Below are 14,947 nucleotides of genomic sequence, written 5' to 3'. Positions count from 1 at the left end.
AAAGCCTGTTTAATGTTTTCATTACAGTTATGAAATTAAAATATAATAACCTTGGCCATGTGTAAATTTGTGCCAGGGGAAGGATAGTCAAATGCACATGTTATTGATTGTTGATGACAGAAAATAGACGTAATGTCAGTCTGAATTTACTAAAATGGAAACACTTTTCAGGAGGAACTAGATAGCATCAGGAGGAAATCATTACCACTCTTTCCTTCCAATGTTTGAAAAGTATTTTCAGTATTTCATGACTTGTGGTTGCAACATGCTATTCAAATGAGTCTTGTGTTGACTTGGTAAATCTGCCTAGTTTGTAATTTTTTTTCCTTGTTTTTTCTACGCAGTTTCTGCAGCCTGTCTTAATAGTTGGAAACATTATCTACAAAGACCGATTTTTATATCCTATTTGGCATTTCCCATATTATAATCTTCACTGATTTCTTGTTACCTTAATTTCCATCCTGTCTTTAAAATCTGGACTACAAGAACCTTCTATTTATAATACTGTGTTCTGAAATGAAATACTTTGTTAATATTCATGTTCTCTCTTTTTTTTTTTTGGTCACATCAGAATACTAGAAGTACAGAACAATAATGATACAATGTGTGAATACAAAAAGTTGTTAATAAAAATGATGTGGTTTCCAGTTTGATGCAGTTTATTTTGTTATGCTGTAGGTCTGTCGAATGGTTTTGGAGATGGAAGTAAAGAGAGAGCATTAGATGATACTCCAGGAAGAAAAGTTGAACCTCGTCGCCGCTGTGCATCAGAATCTAGTATTTCATCTAGTAACAGTCTTTTGTGTAACTCAAGGTAAAATTGTAAATCTGAAACATAAATTCGAGACTGAATGTATCGGTTTTCTATACTGCTTGTGACCCACATTGGAGGATTGCATATATTTTAGAAAAAAGAGTACATTTCCATTTTTTCACTTGTGTGTCAGATCTGAGACACTTTTCAGAACTGCTAATATTCTTTTGTTGAGTTCAGGTTATGCAGATCCAGGCAGTTACTTTTCGTGACTACACTTCTCCTGCTCTGTATAGATACATATAAGTGTTTGTACATATAGGATCTTGTTTAATTACCTTCCTAATCCTGAACACTAAACATGGATGTGTTTATTTTTGTGAGAGGAGAAGAGAAGCAATTTCCAAAGCAGTCTCTTGTACACAGGGAAGGTAAATTCAGTAGTTGTGGAACTGTAGATTATCGGTCTGTGATTTGAATTACTGGCTAATTACTGTAGTGATGATAGCACCTGTATACCAACTATTGACCTTCTCTTTATGAAATCTATTGTTAAAGATGGGACTGTCAGAATAGTCACCTCTGCCACCATTGATAAATATTTCTTCATCACCAATGGTGTACGTCTCCCAAAAGCACACTAGTCTCTATGTAAAAGGTAGCCATCTCGAGTCCTGGGCTATGAGGAAGGAGCATAGAGGAGCATAGGGTAAAAAGAAAACTTTATTTATGTGTTCAAGATTGGTATTAAATTGTTTAAGGGAATGGTGTTAAAGCACGCATGTCAAACAGACTTCCAGAAACAAAGAGGATTTAATATTGCTTCTCTTGTAAATGTGATATAAGATATATTGAGGAATTGATGTAGAGTAATTGCTGTTCAGATTGTATGATCTCTTAAAGAAAACTCAAGCATGCAGAGAACAAATTTCCCATTCTGTATATAGACATTCCACAATTGGAAGACTTGAATTTGTAATGAAAAATGAAAGAGAAAATAAGCATGTTTCCTACATAGTGGAACTGTTGGAGCAGAGGGAACATGTTTTCATTTGGCCAGTATCCACTGTACAGCAGCTTGTACAGCAGTTGAGGTGCAGTTGTATAGTTTGTCTTCTGCAACCGTGCAGGCAATTCTATGCATGAAAGTAATCTGAGTTTTTGGTTTTGATGTTTTTGTGTGTTAAGAGCTTGTTAAAATCTGTTAAGAGCTTCTTGCTCTGATTTTACTGTGTACTGATTAATTTTAAATTATTTTTCAAAGTCTTTATTTATAGTCAACAAGGTTGATTATCAAGTAATGGTTTTAATAAAAATACTTCCATAGTTTCAGCCTACCGAAGTGTGGTAAAGGTAAACCTGCACTTATACGAAGACACACACTGGAAGACCGAAGTGAATTAATATCATGCATTGAAAATGGAAACTATGCCAAAGCAGCAAGAATTGCAGCTGGTAACTATAAATTATTGTATTCTTAATAACATTGTTTAACTATAATTTTGTCCACTTATTTGATAGATTCTAGTATTCTTATTTTCACTGCTGAAATACATTAGGCATTCTAAAAGAGGTGTTGATCGTTGCAGAAACTACTGGTTTCTGCTCTTGACTCTTTAAAATCTTGAAAAAGAACAGAATAGTACCTGATTTTGGTTTTTGATTAATAATTTATATTTAAAGTTACTAAGCTACTCTAGTAATACAGGCAAAACTTGTCCTGAAGTACTATTTGTGGTTCTATCAGTATTTCTCTTTTATTGGGCTTTTTGGTTTAGAGTTTGCTCATTATATACTGTTCTGCATAAATGTATTGACGGACGGATAAGACTTAGTCTGCTTTGATTCAGGAAAAATCTGAAATTTGAAAGAAGTGGAAATTTGTAGGAATATGGAGGATAGGCAGTTACCAGATTGTAGGGAAATGTTCTGTTGATATGTTTTTTACATGTATCAATATTATAATTGTGTTACAAGATTTAAGTAGGTCATCTCTCTGCAAGTAGGACTGTGTTTGTGTAATGCAGTGCTCCCATACTGAAGTTAGGCATCAGCCTTGTAGTGTCTAGCAGGCCTGTCTTTAGTTTCTGACCTTACAACTCTTCTTCCCTTGTTCCTGGATGTTCCTTTTCCAGGATTTTTCAGTGCCTTTCCAGTACTTTTATCTGACTCTTTGTTTCTCTTAGTCTGTTCTTTCCTCCCAATATGATCAGTTTTGTTTTTCTTTTTTGCAGCAAAGCTGTTTTCAGCTACTGCTTCTTACTCTCAGCTTTAGTATCTTTCTTATCTGTATGGTAACCTCTTACACAGGACCTAACCTTTTCTATTTGCTTTTCTTACTCTGTCCTGAGTAGTCTTATATTTAACACCTTCCAATTAAAATTCCTGTACCTGTTTTTTTCAGAATTCTCCTTGATCTCTCTTAATTCTGTCTCTATTCTTGGGTACATTCTACAACTGCCTAAAAGGAGGAGCAAATTACATTTAACAGTATTATTTTATATGTTACTATGTATTCTGTCTAATTTGAGCTCTTTTGTCTGTCTTCTGCACCTTGTTACCTCAGCAGATCAAGAAGAGGAAATAAGAAGGAGTGAAAACTCCTGCTTAAATTCCAGTAATGCACAGAATGTTAGCATGCTTGACTTTTGTTAGTAAAATCCTAGATTTTACAAAGAAACTTAAATAAAGGGCTGTTCATTCTTGGCAAAATGTCTCAAACAGTTTTGTTTGACAGAGTATATATGCTTTAGAAACAAACACAGTGCTTACAGTTATGCTGTCTTTAGGTCCAAGTAATATCTTGTTTCTTTTTTCAAGAGGTATCTCAAAACCTATGATATGGTTTGTTGTAATACTGTTGTAATACTGCAGTTATGATGGGATGCAGTTTTGCACTGGTTAATAGATGTCATCATTGTAATGCATGCACACTGAGATATGTTCACTCAAATGCAAACAGTGTTACAAAGTGCTATTGAAATCACAGAGCCAATGTGCGAGTTTGGGCATGCTGTTTTCTCTAATACTGCTGCCACGTTCAGCATTTTTAACGTAGGAGGCTGAGATATGCTTCAGAGCCAGGTCCACTCAGTGTACTGGACAAGTTAAGATGATTAGGGGAAAGTATGTTCTGTATTTGAAATATAGAGATTATATTGAGATAAAAATACAGAGGATGAATTAAAGTTTCAAAAGTGACTCTGAATTCTAATTTTGAGCACTTGGGCTTGTAGTCTTAATAGGGTTTTCTTGGCTTTCTGTCAGTTTAGCCCTGCTCAGGACCAAGCTACGCAGTCTCTCACTCCCCCCACGCTCCAAGGGAATAGGGAGAGATGATATAAGAAAAAATGCTCAAGGTTTGAGATAAGAACAGAGAGAGATCCTTAAAGTCACCGTTACAGGCAAAACAGGCTCGACTTGGGGAAAACTGTTTGTTTATTAATAAAATCAAAACCGGATAATGAGAGAACAAAGCCAAATTCACCCCACACCTCCATCTTCCAGGGCATAACTTCATTTTCAATTATCTGTACCTCCTTTCCCCCTGCCCTGAGCAGCACAGGGGGAATAGGAGTTATGGTCAGTTTGTCACATGTCGCTTTCCACTGCTCCTTACTCCTTAGAGGAAGAACTCGCATTCCTCGCCCGCTCCAGCGTTGAGGTCCCTCCCACAGGCTACAGTCCTTCATGAACTGCTCCAGTGTGGGTTGTTTTTCTACGGGGTGCAGTACCTCAGGAATGACTGCCCCAGCACAGGCCCTCCATGGGTTACAGCCTCCTTTGGGCATCCACCTGCCCTGGCGTGGGGTCCTCCACGGGCTGCAGGTGAATCTCTGCTCCTCCGTGGACCTCCATGGGTTGCAGGGGGACAACCTGCTCCACCGTGGTCATCACCACAGGCTGCAGGGGAATCTTGGCCAGGAGCCGCATTGCTCCTCCCCCTCCTTCTGAACTGACCTTGGCAACTGCAGCTGTTCCTCTCACAAGAAAATTTTCACAATCGGCTCAGGCAGACGCCTCTCAGGTTCTCTTTGTATCTCCTCTCAGCTTCTTGTTGGGCTGGGCCGAGACGGGCCCAGACGGCCACCTGGCGGGAGGCCAGAGGGTGAGGTCTGCAAGGTCCACAGGACTCTGACCTGCCCCTCACTGTCCCCACTCCAGCTTCTTCACATCTTTTTTTTTTTTTTTATTATTATTATTATTATTGTTTTTGCCGTTCTTAAATACCTTATCACAGAGACGTTATCAGAGAACATTCTGCCACCAATTGTTCGGCCCTGGCCTGTGGCTGGTCTGCCCTAGATCCAGCTGAGTCCACCAGACAAAGGGGAAACTTCTAGCAGCTTCTTACAGAAGCTGCCTCTGTAGCCCTCCCCCCACTAAACAAAACCAACACAAGAAGACAAATAATTTTCATGGGTTTTTAAATTATGAAATCCACTAATTAAAGATCTCCTCTGTAAAACCTGCTGGGGTTGATAACAGAGATCCCTCTTTTCTTCAGGAGACTTGTTCAAGGTCTTAAAGACAATGGAAAAATTGCATTTGTTTATCTTTCTCATCTGATACCCACACCTATAATAGAACCTATAACAACTTTTATCTTCAGAAACATCTAACGTTGTCTTTATGCTGTGTGGCAAGTTATTATGAACTATTGCATTTTGATAACTAATGTTACAGTGTTGTGAATGTCTAAAGTTAGTCTTCCCAAAGAAGTGTTTTTTTTGAAATGTTGATACAATTATAGATTAAAAATAAATGATAATTGAATGAATTAACCTATGGCTGAAAATTGACCTAGAATATATTGTGGAGAATGATTGACTTTGTTTAATGTGATCACAAAAAAAAAACCAAAACAAACACCTTTTCCCTTGCTATTTCTACTCTTACAAGGTTTGAAGCCACTTTTTTTCCAGTAGTTTTTTATGATGTTGACATAGAATGTATATCTGCATGCCACATCTAGTGATAAATAAGTATTGCCCATTTTAAATGTGAGCAGATTAGGGAGAATTGTATTTTGGCAAGTAGAGAGCTACTTGTATCAAGTATTCCCTTACTAGTAAAAAAAAGTGTGACTGCAGCCTCTAAACTGTATTTTGGTATCACGTTTCCCCATACAAGAAGTGCCTCCTCATCTTTACAGTTTGTGAACTTTCATTACTTTCTTCCTACTTTTTCGACCCCCAGTTCCATCTTCAGGAGATAACTCACTGTCTTCTTCCTGGTCTCTAAGGATGACCCTAAAAACTGTACCCCTGTGTGCCTAGGGGGCCAGTTGTGGTTCTATTTGACTGAAAGGCTTAAACCTGTCTCATGCTTTAATCCAGTGGTGAGCAACAGAGAAGAAAACTGAGGATTCTTATACAAGTCAGCAGTAACATAAACTCAGTTTTTTGTTATGCTGCCTCCTGAGAAAGGAAAAACCACTGTTGCAGCTACTTTCTTGAATACTATTGGTCTTTTTGAACTTCACTGCAGGAAAGGGCTGGGCAGAGAGACCAAAAGAACTGTTAAAAATAAGTAAATAAATCCAAATTTAAATGCTGATTACAACTTATGCATAATAATAGAAAGGCATACCAGACAAGCACTGTAAGTTATCAGGTGCTAATCCTGCTATGGATATCAAACACTTTGGATACGTAACATATAATTTGCTTCTTCAATACCATCACCTCTTTGAGAGGATTATTGTCGTAGTTTCAAAAGAAAGTGGTTATTTGGAGTACCGTAATTTTATGTTTTCTTTTGAACTTTTTCAAAGGGAACGGATTATTAGAATTTGGCAAATGCTTTTTGCAAATTAAGGTGGTTTAAGATACACTGTTCTTAGAAGTGTCTAAAATTGTTCTTTATCTGTAGGTTTGGATTAAAGTACTAGTATAATTTAAAGAGCTGTTATGAACATTACCTACTTTTTATTGGTATGTGCATGAAAAGGTGGTGTTGATGTTTCGATTCTAACAATCATGAGATATTGATGAGGAAACAACTGCAGAGGATTTGTCTGAGGTTTCATTCTTTAACATTTTAAAATTTGTATTTTATTATTATTTGTTCTTAGAAGTTGGGCATAGCAGTATGTGGATTTCAACTGATGCTGCAACATCTGTTCTTGAGCCTCTAAAAGTAGTATGGGCCAAATGCAGTGGATATCCCTCTTACCCAGCTCTGGTAAGTACACAGCTTCCCATCAGCACACTGTTTCTGGTATGATAATGTCAGTGCATGAACTTAAGGTAATTGATAAATTCCCATTCAGATTGAATAGAAGTGGATTATTCTGCACTCCTCACCATGCATCCAGTTTGTAAAGTACCAGATGTTGAGTCAATAATCTGTACAACCTGACTCATCTTTTGAGATGTGCAATACTTGTTGTTGTGGGGTAACCTCAGCTGGTAACTAAGCACCACACAGCCGCTCACTCACTCTCCCGCTTCCAGTGGGATGGGGAAGAGAACTGGAAGGGTAAAAGTGAGAAGACTCATAGATTGAGTTAAAGACAGTTTAATAGGTAAAGCAAAAGCTGTGCATGCAAGCAAAGCAAAATCAGGAATTCATTCACCACTTCTCATCAGCGGGCAGGTGTTCAGCCATTTCTAGGAAAGTAGGGCTCAGTGACACATAATGGTTACTTGGGAAGACAAATGCTGTCACTCCAAATATCCCCTCCTTCCTCTTCCTTCACTCAGGTATATATTGCTGAGCATGATGTGATAACGTTTTGGTCAGTTTGGATCAGCTGTCCTGGATGTGACCCCTCCCAATTTCTTGTGTGCTCCCAGCCCACACATTGGTGGAGCAGTGTGAGAATCAGAAAAGGCCATGATTCTGTGTAAGCACTGCTCAGCAGTAACTAAAACATCCCTGTATTATCAACATTTTCAGCACACATTCAAAACATAGCCCCATACTAGCTACTGTGAAGAAAATAAACTTGCATGTCAGCCAAAACCAGCACACCTGTCTCACTAGTCTTTGTTTCTGCAATACATATTTAAAGGATCAACTGAATAAGCATTTGACAGGCATCTTCTTAGTGTTGGAACTATAAGATATTTCTGCTGCAGAGTGAGTGTAAAAATAGTCTGATTCAGCAGTTCGTTAAAGAAACAAAACCCAAACTTGTTAGAATTAGAATAAATTGAAATACTGTATCCAGTTGTAAATGATGTACTGGAAACTTAAAGCCATTGTGCCCATGTTATTTTAGGAGAAATACACACAGTTCTATTTAAATCAAAGCTTGCAGAGAAAACATTGTTGATAGTGTTTGGCTTCAGGCACTTGGGGTTACCGAAACAGTTCATGCACTATGGCTTGATTTATGTAATAGACTGGGCAATCCTGACTTCTAATATGTGTGCTGGGGATATCAGGAAATGTAGACATTCAGAGTCAGGTTAAGACCTGTGGAGGTAAGACTCAGAGTATTTAAGTGCCCTCAGTGGCTGACTCAAACACTTTTGGGTCAGGTGCTGAAAATTTGGTGATTTGAATGTCTCTTGAATGGCGTTAGCACTTTAGTGTTAGATTTAAGAGGATCGTGACCAAAGTGTTTATTTTCTATCCACTCCTTTATGTCAGCACTGGTGTTTCTCTGAGTGTGTGATGAGTTGATTGAGGAATTAAACCTCAGTCAGGGGAAGAAAGTTCTCCTGATTTCTACAAACTCCTCACAGTGTTAGCTTTTTGTTGAGTTAGTTCCCATAATCGGTTTACTGTGAATTAAGATTGGTGCCAGTGTGGATGCTAGAAAAACAACAGGAGTCTGGGAAGGTAGGGTAGGGAAGTGGGTGGAACAGGTGTGGAATAACATAACTCCTCTTTGATGGAAGCTGAGCACTTGATAATGCTGTGATCTGCCTACAAAGGAGTTTGTCCATTACCCGATTAGTTTAATGTTAGCAGTGTCTTTCCCCTTCCCCCAAACTTTGTTTAGAAAGAATGTGTGACTGTAACTGCATGTTCTACTGAAAACTGAGTCATTAAATTGGATGTGCAAGATATTTGAAAATTACTTCTGATATATTTTTTGTTTTGTATTTTTTTTCTTGTTTAGAGGGTTTTCTGCTCCAGATTTTGAGTGTGGAGCTTGTATTTTGCAGAGACAATACATTTATACCTTAACATACGTTGTTTCTTTAAGGTATCTGAAATTCAAAACCCCAAATATGAGGCCAGTTACAGCTTTTAGAAATCATGGTTCAACTTTCTCATTCTGAAACCTACTTGTCAGTCTGCAAAGTTGTACTAAGTGAAACTCAAATGTGACTTTAAGAAGAAGTCACATATATGGATGAAGAATGCTCTAGAGATAGTTCTTTCAGTTAAATCTACTGCTGTGCCTCCACTATGCCTAATTGGCTTATGTCAAGAAGTTAAGTAAGTGTGTAACACAAAGCCAGTTTATATGCAGTGGCTGTTTAGTTTATGATTCTTTTCCCATTAACTTTGTAATACCTCCTTAAAATAAATGATGTAGTTTTAAAAAATAGGAACTGTCCTTTCTTCTCTTTTTATAGATTATTGATCCTAAGATGCCTCGTGTTGCTGGCCATCACAACGGTGTTACTATACCAGTGCCACCTCTGGATGTACTGAAAATTGGAGAACAAATGCAGACCAAATCAGATGAGAAACTATTTTTAGTACTATTTTTTGACAATAAAAGAAGTTGGTATGTTATTGAAATGTATTGTTTGATGTACTGAGTTAAAATTTTGAAAGCCTGTACCGTTAGTCTAATAGAAAATTGAAACATTATCTTTCCTATGGAAGGTATCAAGTGTAATGTTGAAATTCCATATTAGAGTCTTTCTTGGACCAAAGCATATGCTGAATCACTGAAATATCCTTTTTATGGTCAGTTTGGAAGAAAATAATACAAGTAATTAAATAGTGTTTTGGTTTGTTGGTTTGGTTTGTAAGCTGGATTCACTTATTGACCTGATATAATTGCTTCTTTGACTAAACAGATTTTTTTTTAAAGTAATAGTCTTTAGTATTTATCTGTATCACCTTCATCATTGCTTTCCAAATGATAACACTTTTTTTCCCCCTAATCTTCTCAAGTGCATTTCCTTTAAATTTTTAACTTCTCTAGTCAAATGTTTTATTTCTCATTTGAAGTTCTTAGCCCTTTCTAAATTTTTTCATGAAACCTTCCCTTTTTCCATTGCTTTCAGTATCAGCAATATGCTGTGTGGAGCCTGAAGGGATAATTCACACAAGAAAACATTCTCTTCTCCTTTCATTGTCTTTTTTTTTTTGGTTTTTTTTTTGGTTTTTTTTTGGGGGGGGGGGGGGTGGTGTATTTTTGATTGGGAGGGTGTTTTGCCAGAAACAGCTTTTCATCTACCTCTCTTTCTTTCCTTTCATCGAATTATATATTTCTTTCCTGTATTCTTCTTAATTCCTCTCCTCTCTGGGTTCCCACACAGGTCAAGCTAGCTTTACATCTTTTCATATCTCAATTTTAGTCTTGAATTTGCTTACACTTTCAGATATAATTTTCCTCTTTAGCTGATTATAGGTGATGTCTAGAAATGCTACCATTCTCCTCACTCTATTCAGTCCCAGTACACTGTCACCTAAATAACTTGCCTGAAATTCAGAACTAGTGTTTGCCTTTCTGTCCCTGTAGATCCTTTGACATGGTCACAGTTCTTTGGCTTGCTCTCTCTGTTCTTCAATTATTTTCTTAATTGGTACTTCTTTATAATCTTCTTTGTTCAGTTGCACAGGTTGGATGAGGCTCTGAGCAACCTGATTGAGTTGAAGATGTCCCTGCTCTTTGCAGGGGGGTTGGACTAGATGACCTTTCAAGGTCCCTTCCAACCCGAACCATTCTATGATTCCATGAGATTCTGCATTCTTCTACCTTTGTTCATGAAGCATCCAAATTTAAACATACTCAGTATTCTGTTTCCTATTTTGCTCTTACTGGTTTCACAAGTGTAATGAATGCTCTGCATAGCCACTTTCTTAGTAATTGCTGTGATTGATTCTTGTTCTTGGGAGTCCGCTGCAGCTTAAACCTGTGTGATTTGTCACCATGTGTAGGTGTCCTAAATCTTGCAAATATTATGCAAAGCTGGTCTCTAACAGATACTCTGCATAGATCCAACAGGAAAGGCTAAACACTTCTCCAGCTCCTCCCCCCCCGCCCCCCACCCCCTTAACTTTTTTTAGTAATGATTCTTTTATTTCCTGATTATCTTGACCATGTTGGCACTCATCACTCTAATTCACTTTTGTTTCTTACTCCTGAACCCATGTCTTTGATATTCATTCACTTATAGGGTTTATGTCTTCTTCACTCCATGATAGCAACTTCTGTCACCTATGGGTTACCTTTTCAAATAGTCATATTTGTTTCTTCATCACTGCTTGCATCTGGAGAACCTGTTAAAATTACCTTCTTAAAACTTAGCTCTCATCTGTTTTAAAACTCATAATCTTAGACTGCTGCTTATCATGCTGATGTTACTGTTCTTTATTGTTCTGTCTGTGTCCTTGTACTGTCTCTTTACATATATTTTTTTGTGTCAGTGCATGTGCTCAGTACAATACAGTTGTAGCTTAGAGTACTTTCTTAAAGTAGTAATTTTTATTAGACAATTTTATTCAATTTTTTTGAAAATACTCAAATAAAATGTTTGATATCAGACTTCACTGTCTGATTTGCAGCTGGTTTGGCTCCAAATGGACTCCCAGACTGAAGTTTTTAAACAGAAGCATGACTTCTGCTGTTTTCAGGGTTGGGATTGCAGACTACAGTAACATATTCATTAGTGGATATTCATTAGTTTACATAATTTTTGTTTTCCTTAGTACTTGTAACTTAAGAAAACACAATTAAGATAAATGTTTATGGAGATTAAGTAAATTCAGTTTATACTTGTTAATTAAATATTTAGAATGCTTTTCCTTTAATTGGAAGAATGGGATGTAGAACTTTTTTCATTATCACTCCTCTATGCCCAGCAATTCATGATACTGATGGAGCTTAAACCAGAAAAGTACCGATCGGGGCTGAACTACGACAGTACTTTGAATACTATGTTAGTGGGATTTCATCTGCAGGGTAAAAGCATACGAAGCAGAACTTCCTTGACAGTTTAGCTTTCCCCATAAAGACCAAATGGAGGTGTCTTAACTGTGAGGTAAAAATTCATCATCTGGAAGTTCCTTGTAATAATGGAAATGAAAGAACGAAGAGAAACAATACTGTGTCAAGTTAATTTTGAGCCACGTTAATTGTTAGTGGCCGCTGCCTATTCTTAAGCTAAACTGCATCAGTATGTCATGCTAATTTTTTTCAATTGATGCTTAGTATCAGTCATTGAGTAAGTAGCATTGAATTGGAATGTATTCTTTGTTTTGTGGAAGAGGCTTTTTTTAGTATTTCTTGTTCTTAAAAGTCCTTGCAAGAGAGTACTTGCTTGCCTTAAATATTTTATCACTTTATTTAAGATGGTAAAACTCATCTGCTGTATAAGAAACGCAGTATAGCAGTCCTAAAATTTCTAGCCAAACTTCTTGATTTTATTCTATATTTAACATACTTATTTTACCCTTTCTTACAGGCAATGGCTTCCCAAATCCAAAATGGTTCCTCTTGGGATAGATGAGACCATAGACAAGTTAAAAATGATGGAAGGACGTAACTCAAGCATACGAAAAGCAGTAAGAATTGCTTTTGATCGTGCTATGAATCACCTGAGTAGAGTCCATGGAGAACCAGTCAGTGACTTCAGTGATATTGACTAAAAGGGATTCTACCAAGGCATGCAAAATACCACACAGACTTGAACTCCACTAATGAACCTCTTTGTCTAAAAGAATGTATTGAAGATACAACCCCTTAATTGTTGATTCAGTGGCTGAGTTCTGCAAACTTGAAATAGTTGAGCAATTCTTCTAAATCACCATTGCCATATTGATTAATGATTTTATTGTGTTGTAGTTTGGAGGATTTTCCACTAAACCTGTTAAAATGTCTTGTTCATAGTGTTCATAATTGTACATAAATGTATATTCAACACTTAACTTATTCTGATTTTAGAAGTAGCTCTTTAATTCCTTTTATAAATTTGGTGGGGAGGGAGTTGGTTTTTGTTTCCATGCTTTTTACTTTTTTTTCTTTCTTTCTGAGGTTAAGTTACCTAAGCACCATCTTCCAGCTTAAGGTGTTTAGTGGATCTCAAAGCCTAATATCAAAATGGCATCAAATATATGTTTGCCTAAATCATATACAATATGGTGCTGTTTGTATCATTTCTTCCTTGGTCTGTAGCTTCTGAAAAAGACTTCTGAATGTTTGTGTAAATTGTTGCTCTTTGCACAAAGTACCACATATTTAAGATTGATGTAAATTTACAATTACAAATATGTATTTTAAGAAAGGAAGTTGCATTATTTTGGAGGGTACTTTGTGAGAAAGACATCAAGAAAAAAATTATACCATGTACATCACTTGCAAATCACCAAAAACACTCCATTGTTGCCCAAAATAACTTAAGATTGTTTTTGTTTTAAACAAACCTGGCTTAAAGCCTGCAAGCACATTATTTTTTTCAAAATCATATCCCATTTATCTCCCATTGATTTAATTTTGTTGATATGTGTGCCTCCCTGTGTTTTATTTATTGTAGAAAATGTATTAATTTGCTTTATAATGAAAAATAAAATTGACAAATATATTGATATGCATTTTTATACAGGCACATGAGAAGACAACTTGCTTTGGGAGAAAAATGTATTGGAAATTGTATAAAATAACTTGATGGTTTGTGTGTAATTTGATTTTTTTGTAACTTGTAATCTTCTGTTTCCGAGGAGGGGATTTATGTAACTTTTAATTTAGAACACTTTGGTAGCAATAGAAACTTTGGATACATTTTTGTATGGTACATGTGATGTATATAGAATTAGTACTTTATTTTTATTTTTAAGAAGTAAAGCATTATGTTTGGGCAGGGGAAAGAAGGAGGGTGGGTTTCCAGAACTGCATTTTTATATTAAAAAGAAAAAAAATAAAGTCAAGATATTGATTGTTGTAGCTACTTTATTCCTACCTTCACTGAGATACTGAATTTGTAACAATGAAAATGGCAAGGTATGTTTGCAATGTGATTTATAACGACTCCATTATTTATAAATGCACTGTGTTTGAACTCTTTTGCAGTGATATCTTAAATACTGTACCAAGTTATATAATATGAAACACCAAATAATGCATATGAATGCACGAAGTATTTATGCCCAGCTTTTTTATAAAGGATTAGCAAATACAGCAAAACCAATACTTTTAAAATCTTCTTTTTCTAAAACTTCATTGAATAGCATACTTCATTGTTAAAACCTGCTTGAATCTTTATTTTAAAGGGACAATTACTTTTTAAATAGTTTTTAATGTTTTTATTCTCTATTGTTTGTAATACCCCCTTAGAAGCTTGAAATAAAATTTCTTTCTCAACTGTTAATTTTGTCCTGAATTTAGCCCCTGAGATTTTGCTGTAGTGCCCATTCTCTTACTCCATGACTGAGCTGTTACGGAGGCGCTAGTTCAAGCACCTGATTGTTTTCTTGCTGTGGCATGCAGTATCATCCTTACTGAGCCCTCTGCATGGTAGGTATTCTAGTGACGCTACAGTAGCTGAGACCAGTTTCCTATAATGGACAGTAATGATTCCAAAGATTAGTTGGATAAATTTCACAAATGGTCAAGCAAATAGTTTTCTAAGTCTTGGCAGTAAACACAGCTTTAGGGAGAGTAGTGATGGTAGCTATCCTGTGAGGACCATGATTGAGGTGTGCTGCTGTAATAGAAGCAATAGCCGCATCAGGTAGAAAACTAAATTTAAAATTTGGTTGTTTGCCTTAAATAGAACTTGTGTAGTGATTTGGAGGATCTACGTATAGCCATGCTGATCTTTTGAAGGAAATGGAGCAATATTGAGCAGTAGAACCACTTGTGTTCTGTTAGGACAGCCTATTAAAAGACTTAAAATCTGATGCAGGCTATTTTTTTATTTCAGACTTATTCAACTAAATATACTCAAATTTGGTGTATGTGAAAGTGGATAATGATTGACAGCCTCATTCTGCAAGCAGAGAAAATGTTTTGTTTTTTTTTTTTTATTTGTCAGACCTTGCAAGGTTGAAGTTGCA

At 36.4% G+C, this 14,947-nt stretch overlaps 1 protein-coding gene across 4 annotated transcripts in view; it reads left to right on the top strand.

Moving 5' to 3' along the window:
* Positions 1–14,259, top strand: part of BRD1 (bromodomain containing 1) — a 60,781-nt gene extending 46,522 nt beyond the window's left edge. For all 4 annotated transcript variants that reach the window (XM_086746940.1, XM_086746956.1, XM_086746931.1 and 1 more), the window contains exons 9-13: positions 679–814; positions 2,082–2,209; positions 6,831–6,940; positions 9,295–9,449; positions 12,361–14,259. In XM_086746940.1, the coding sequence (XP_086603066.1) occupies positions 679–814; positions 2,082–2,209; positions 6,831–6,940; positions 9,295–9,449; positions 12,361–12,544 (713 nt within the window). In that variant the 3' untranslated portion in view covers positions 12,545–14,259. The remainder of the gene's footprint in view (positions 1–678; positions 815–2,081; positions 2,210–6,830; positions 6,941–9,294; positions 9,450–12,360) is intronic.
* The last annotated feature ends 688 nt before the right edge of the window (positions 14,260–14,947 follow it).

This window comes from Chlamydotis macqueenii, chromosome 1 (genome assembly GCF_036417535.1).
Source record: "Chlamydotis macqueenii isolate bChlMac1 chromosome 1, bChlMac1.mat, whole genome shotgun sequence".
Classification (NCBI taxonomy): domain Eukaryota; kingdom Metazoa; phylum Chordata; class Aves; order Otidiformes; family Otididae; genus Chlamydotis; species Chlamydotis macqueenii.
Note: the sequence above shows the minus strand (reverse complement) of the source record. Positions and strands in the feature narration are given on the sequence as shown.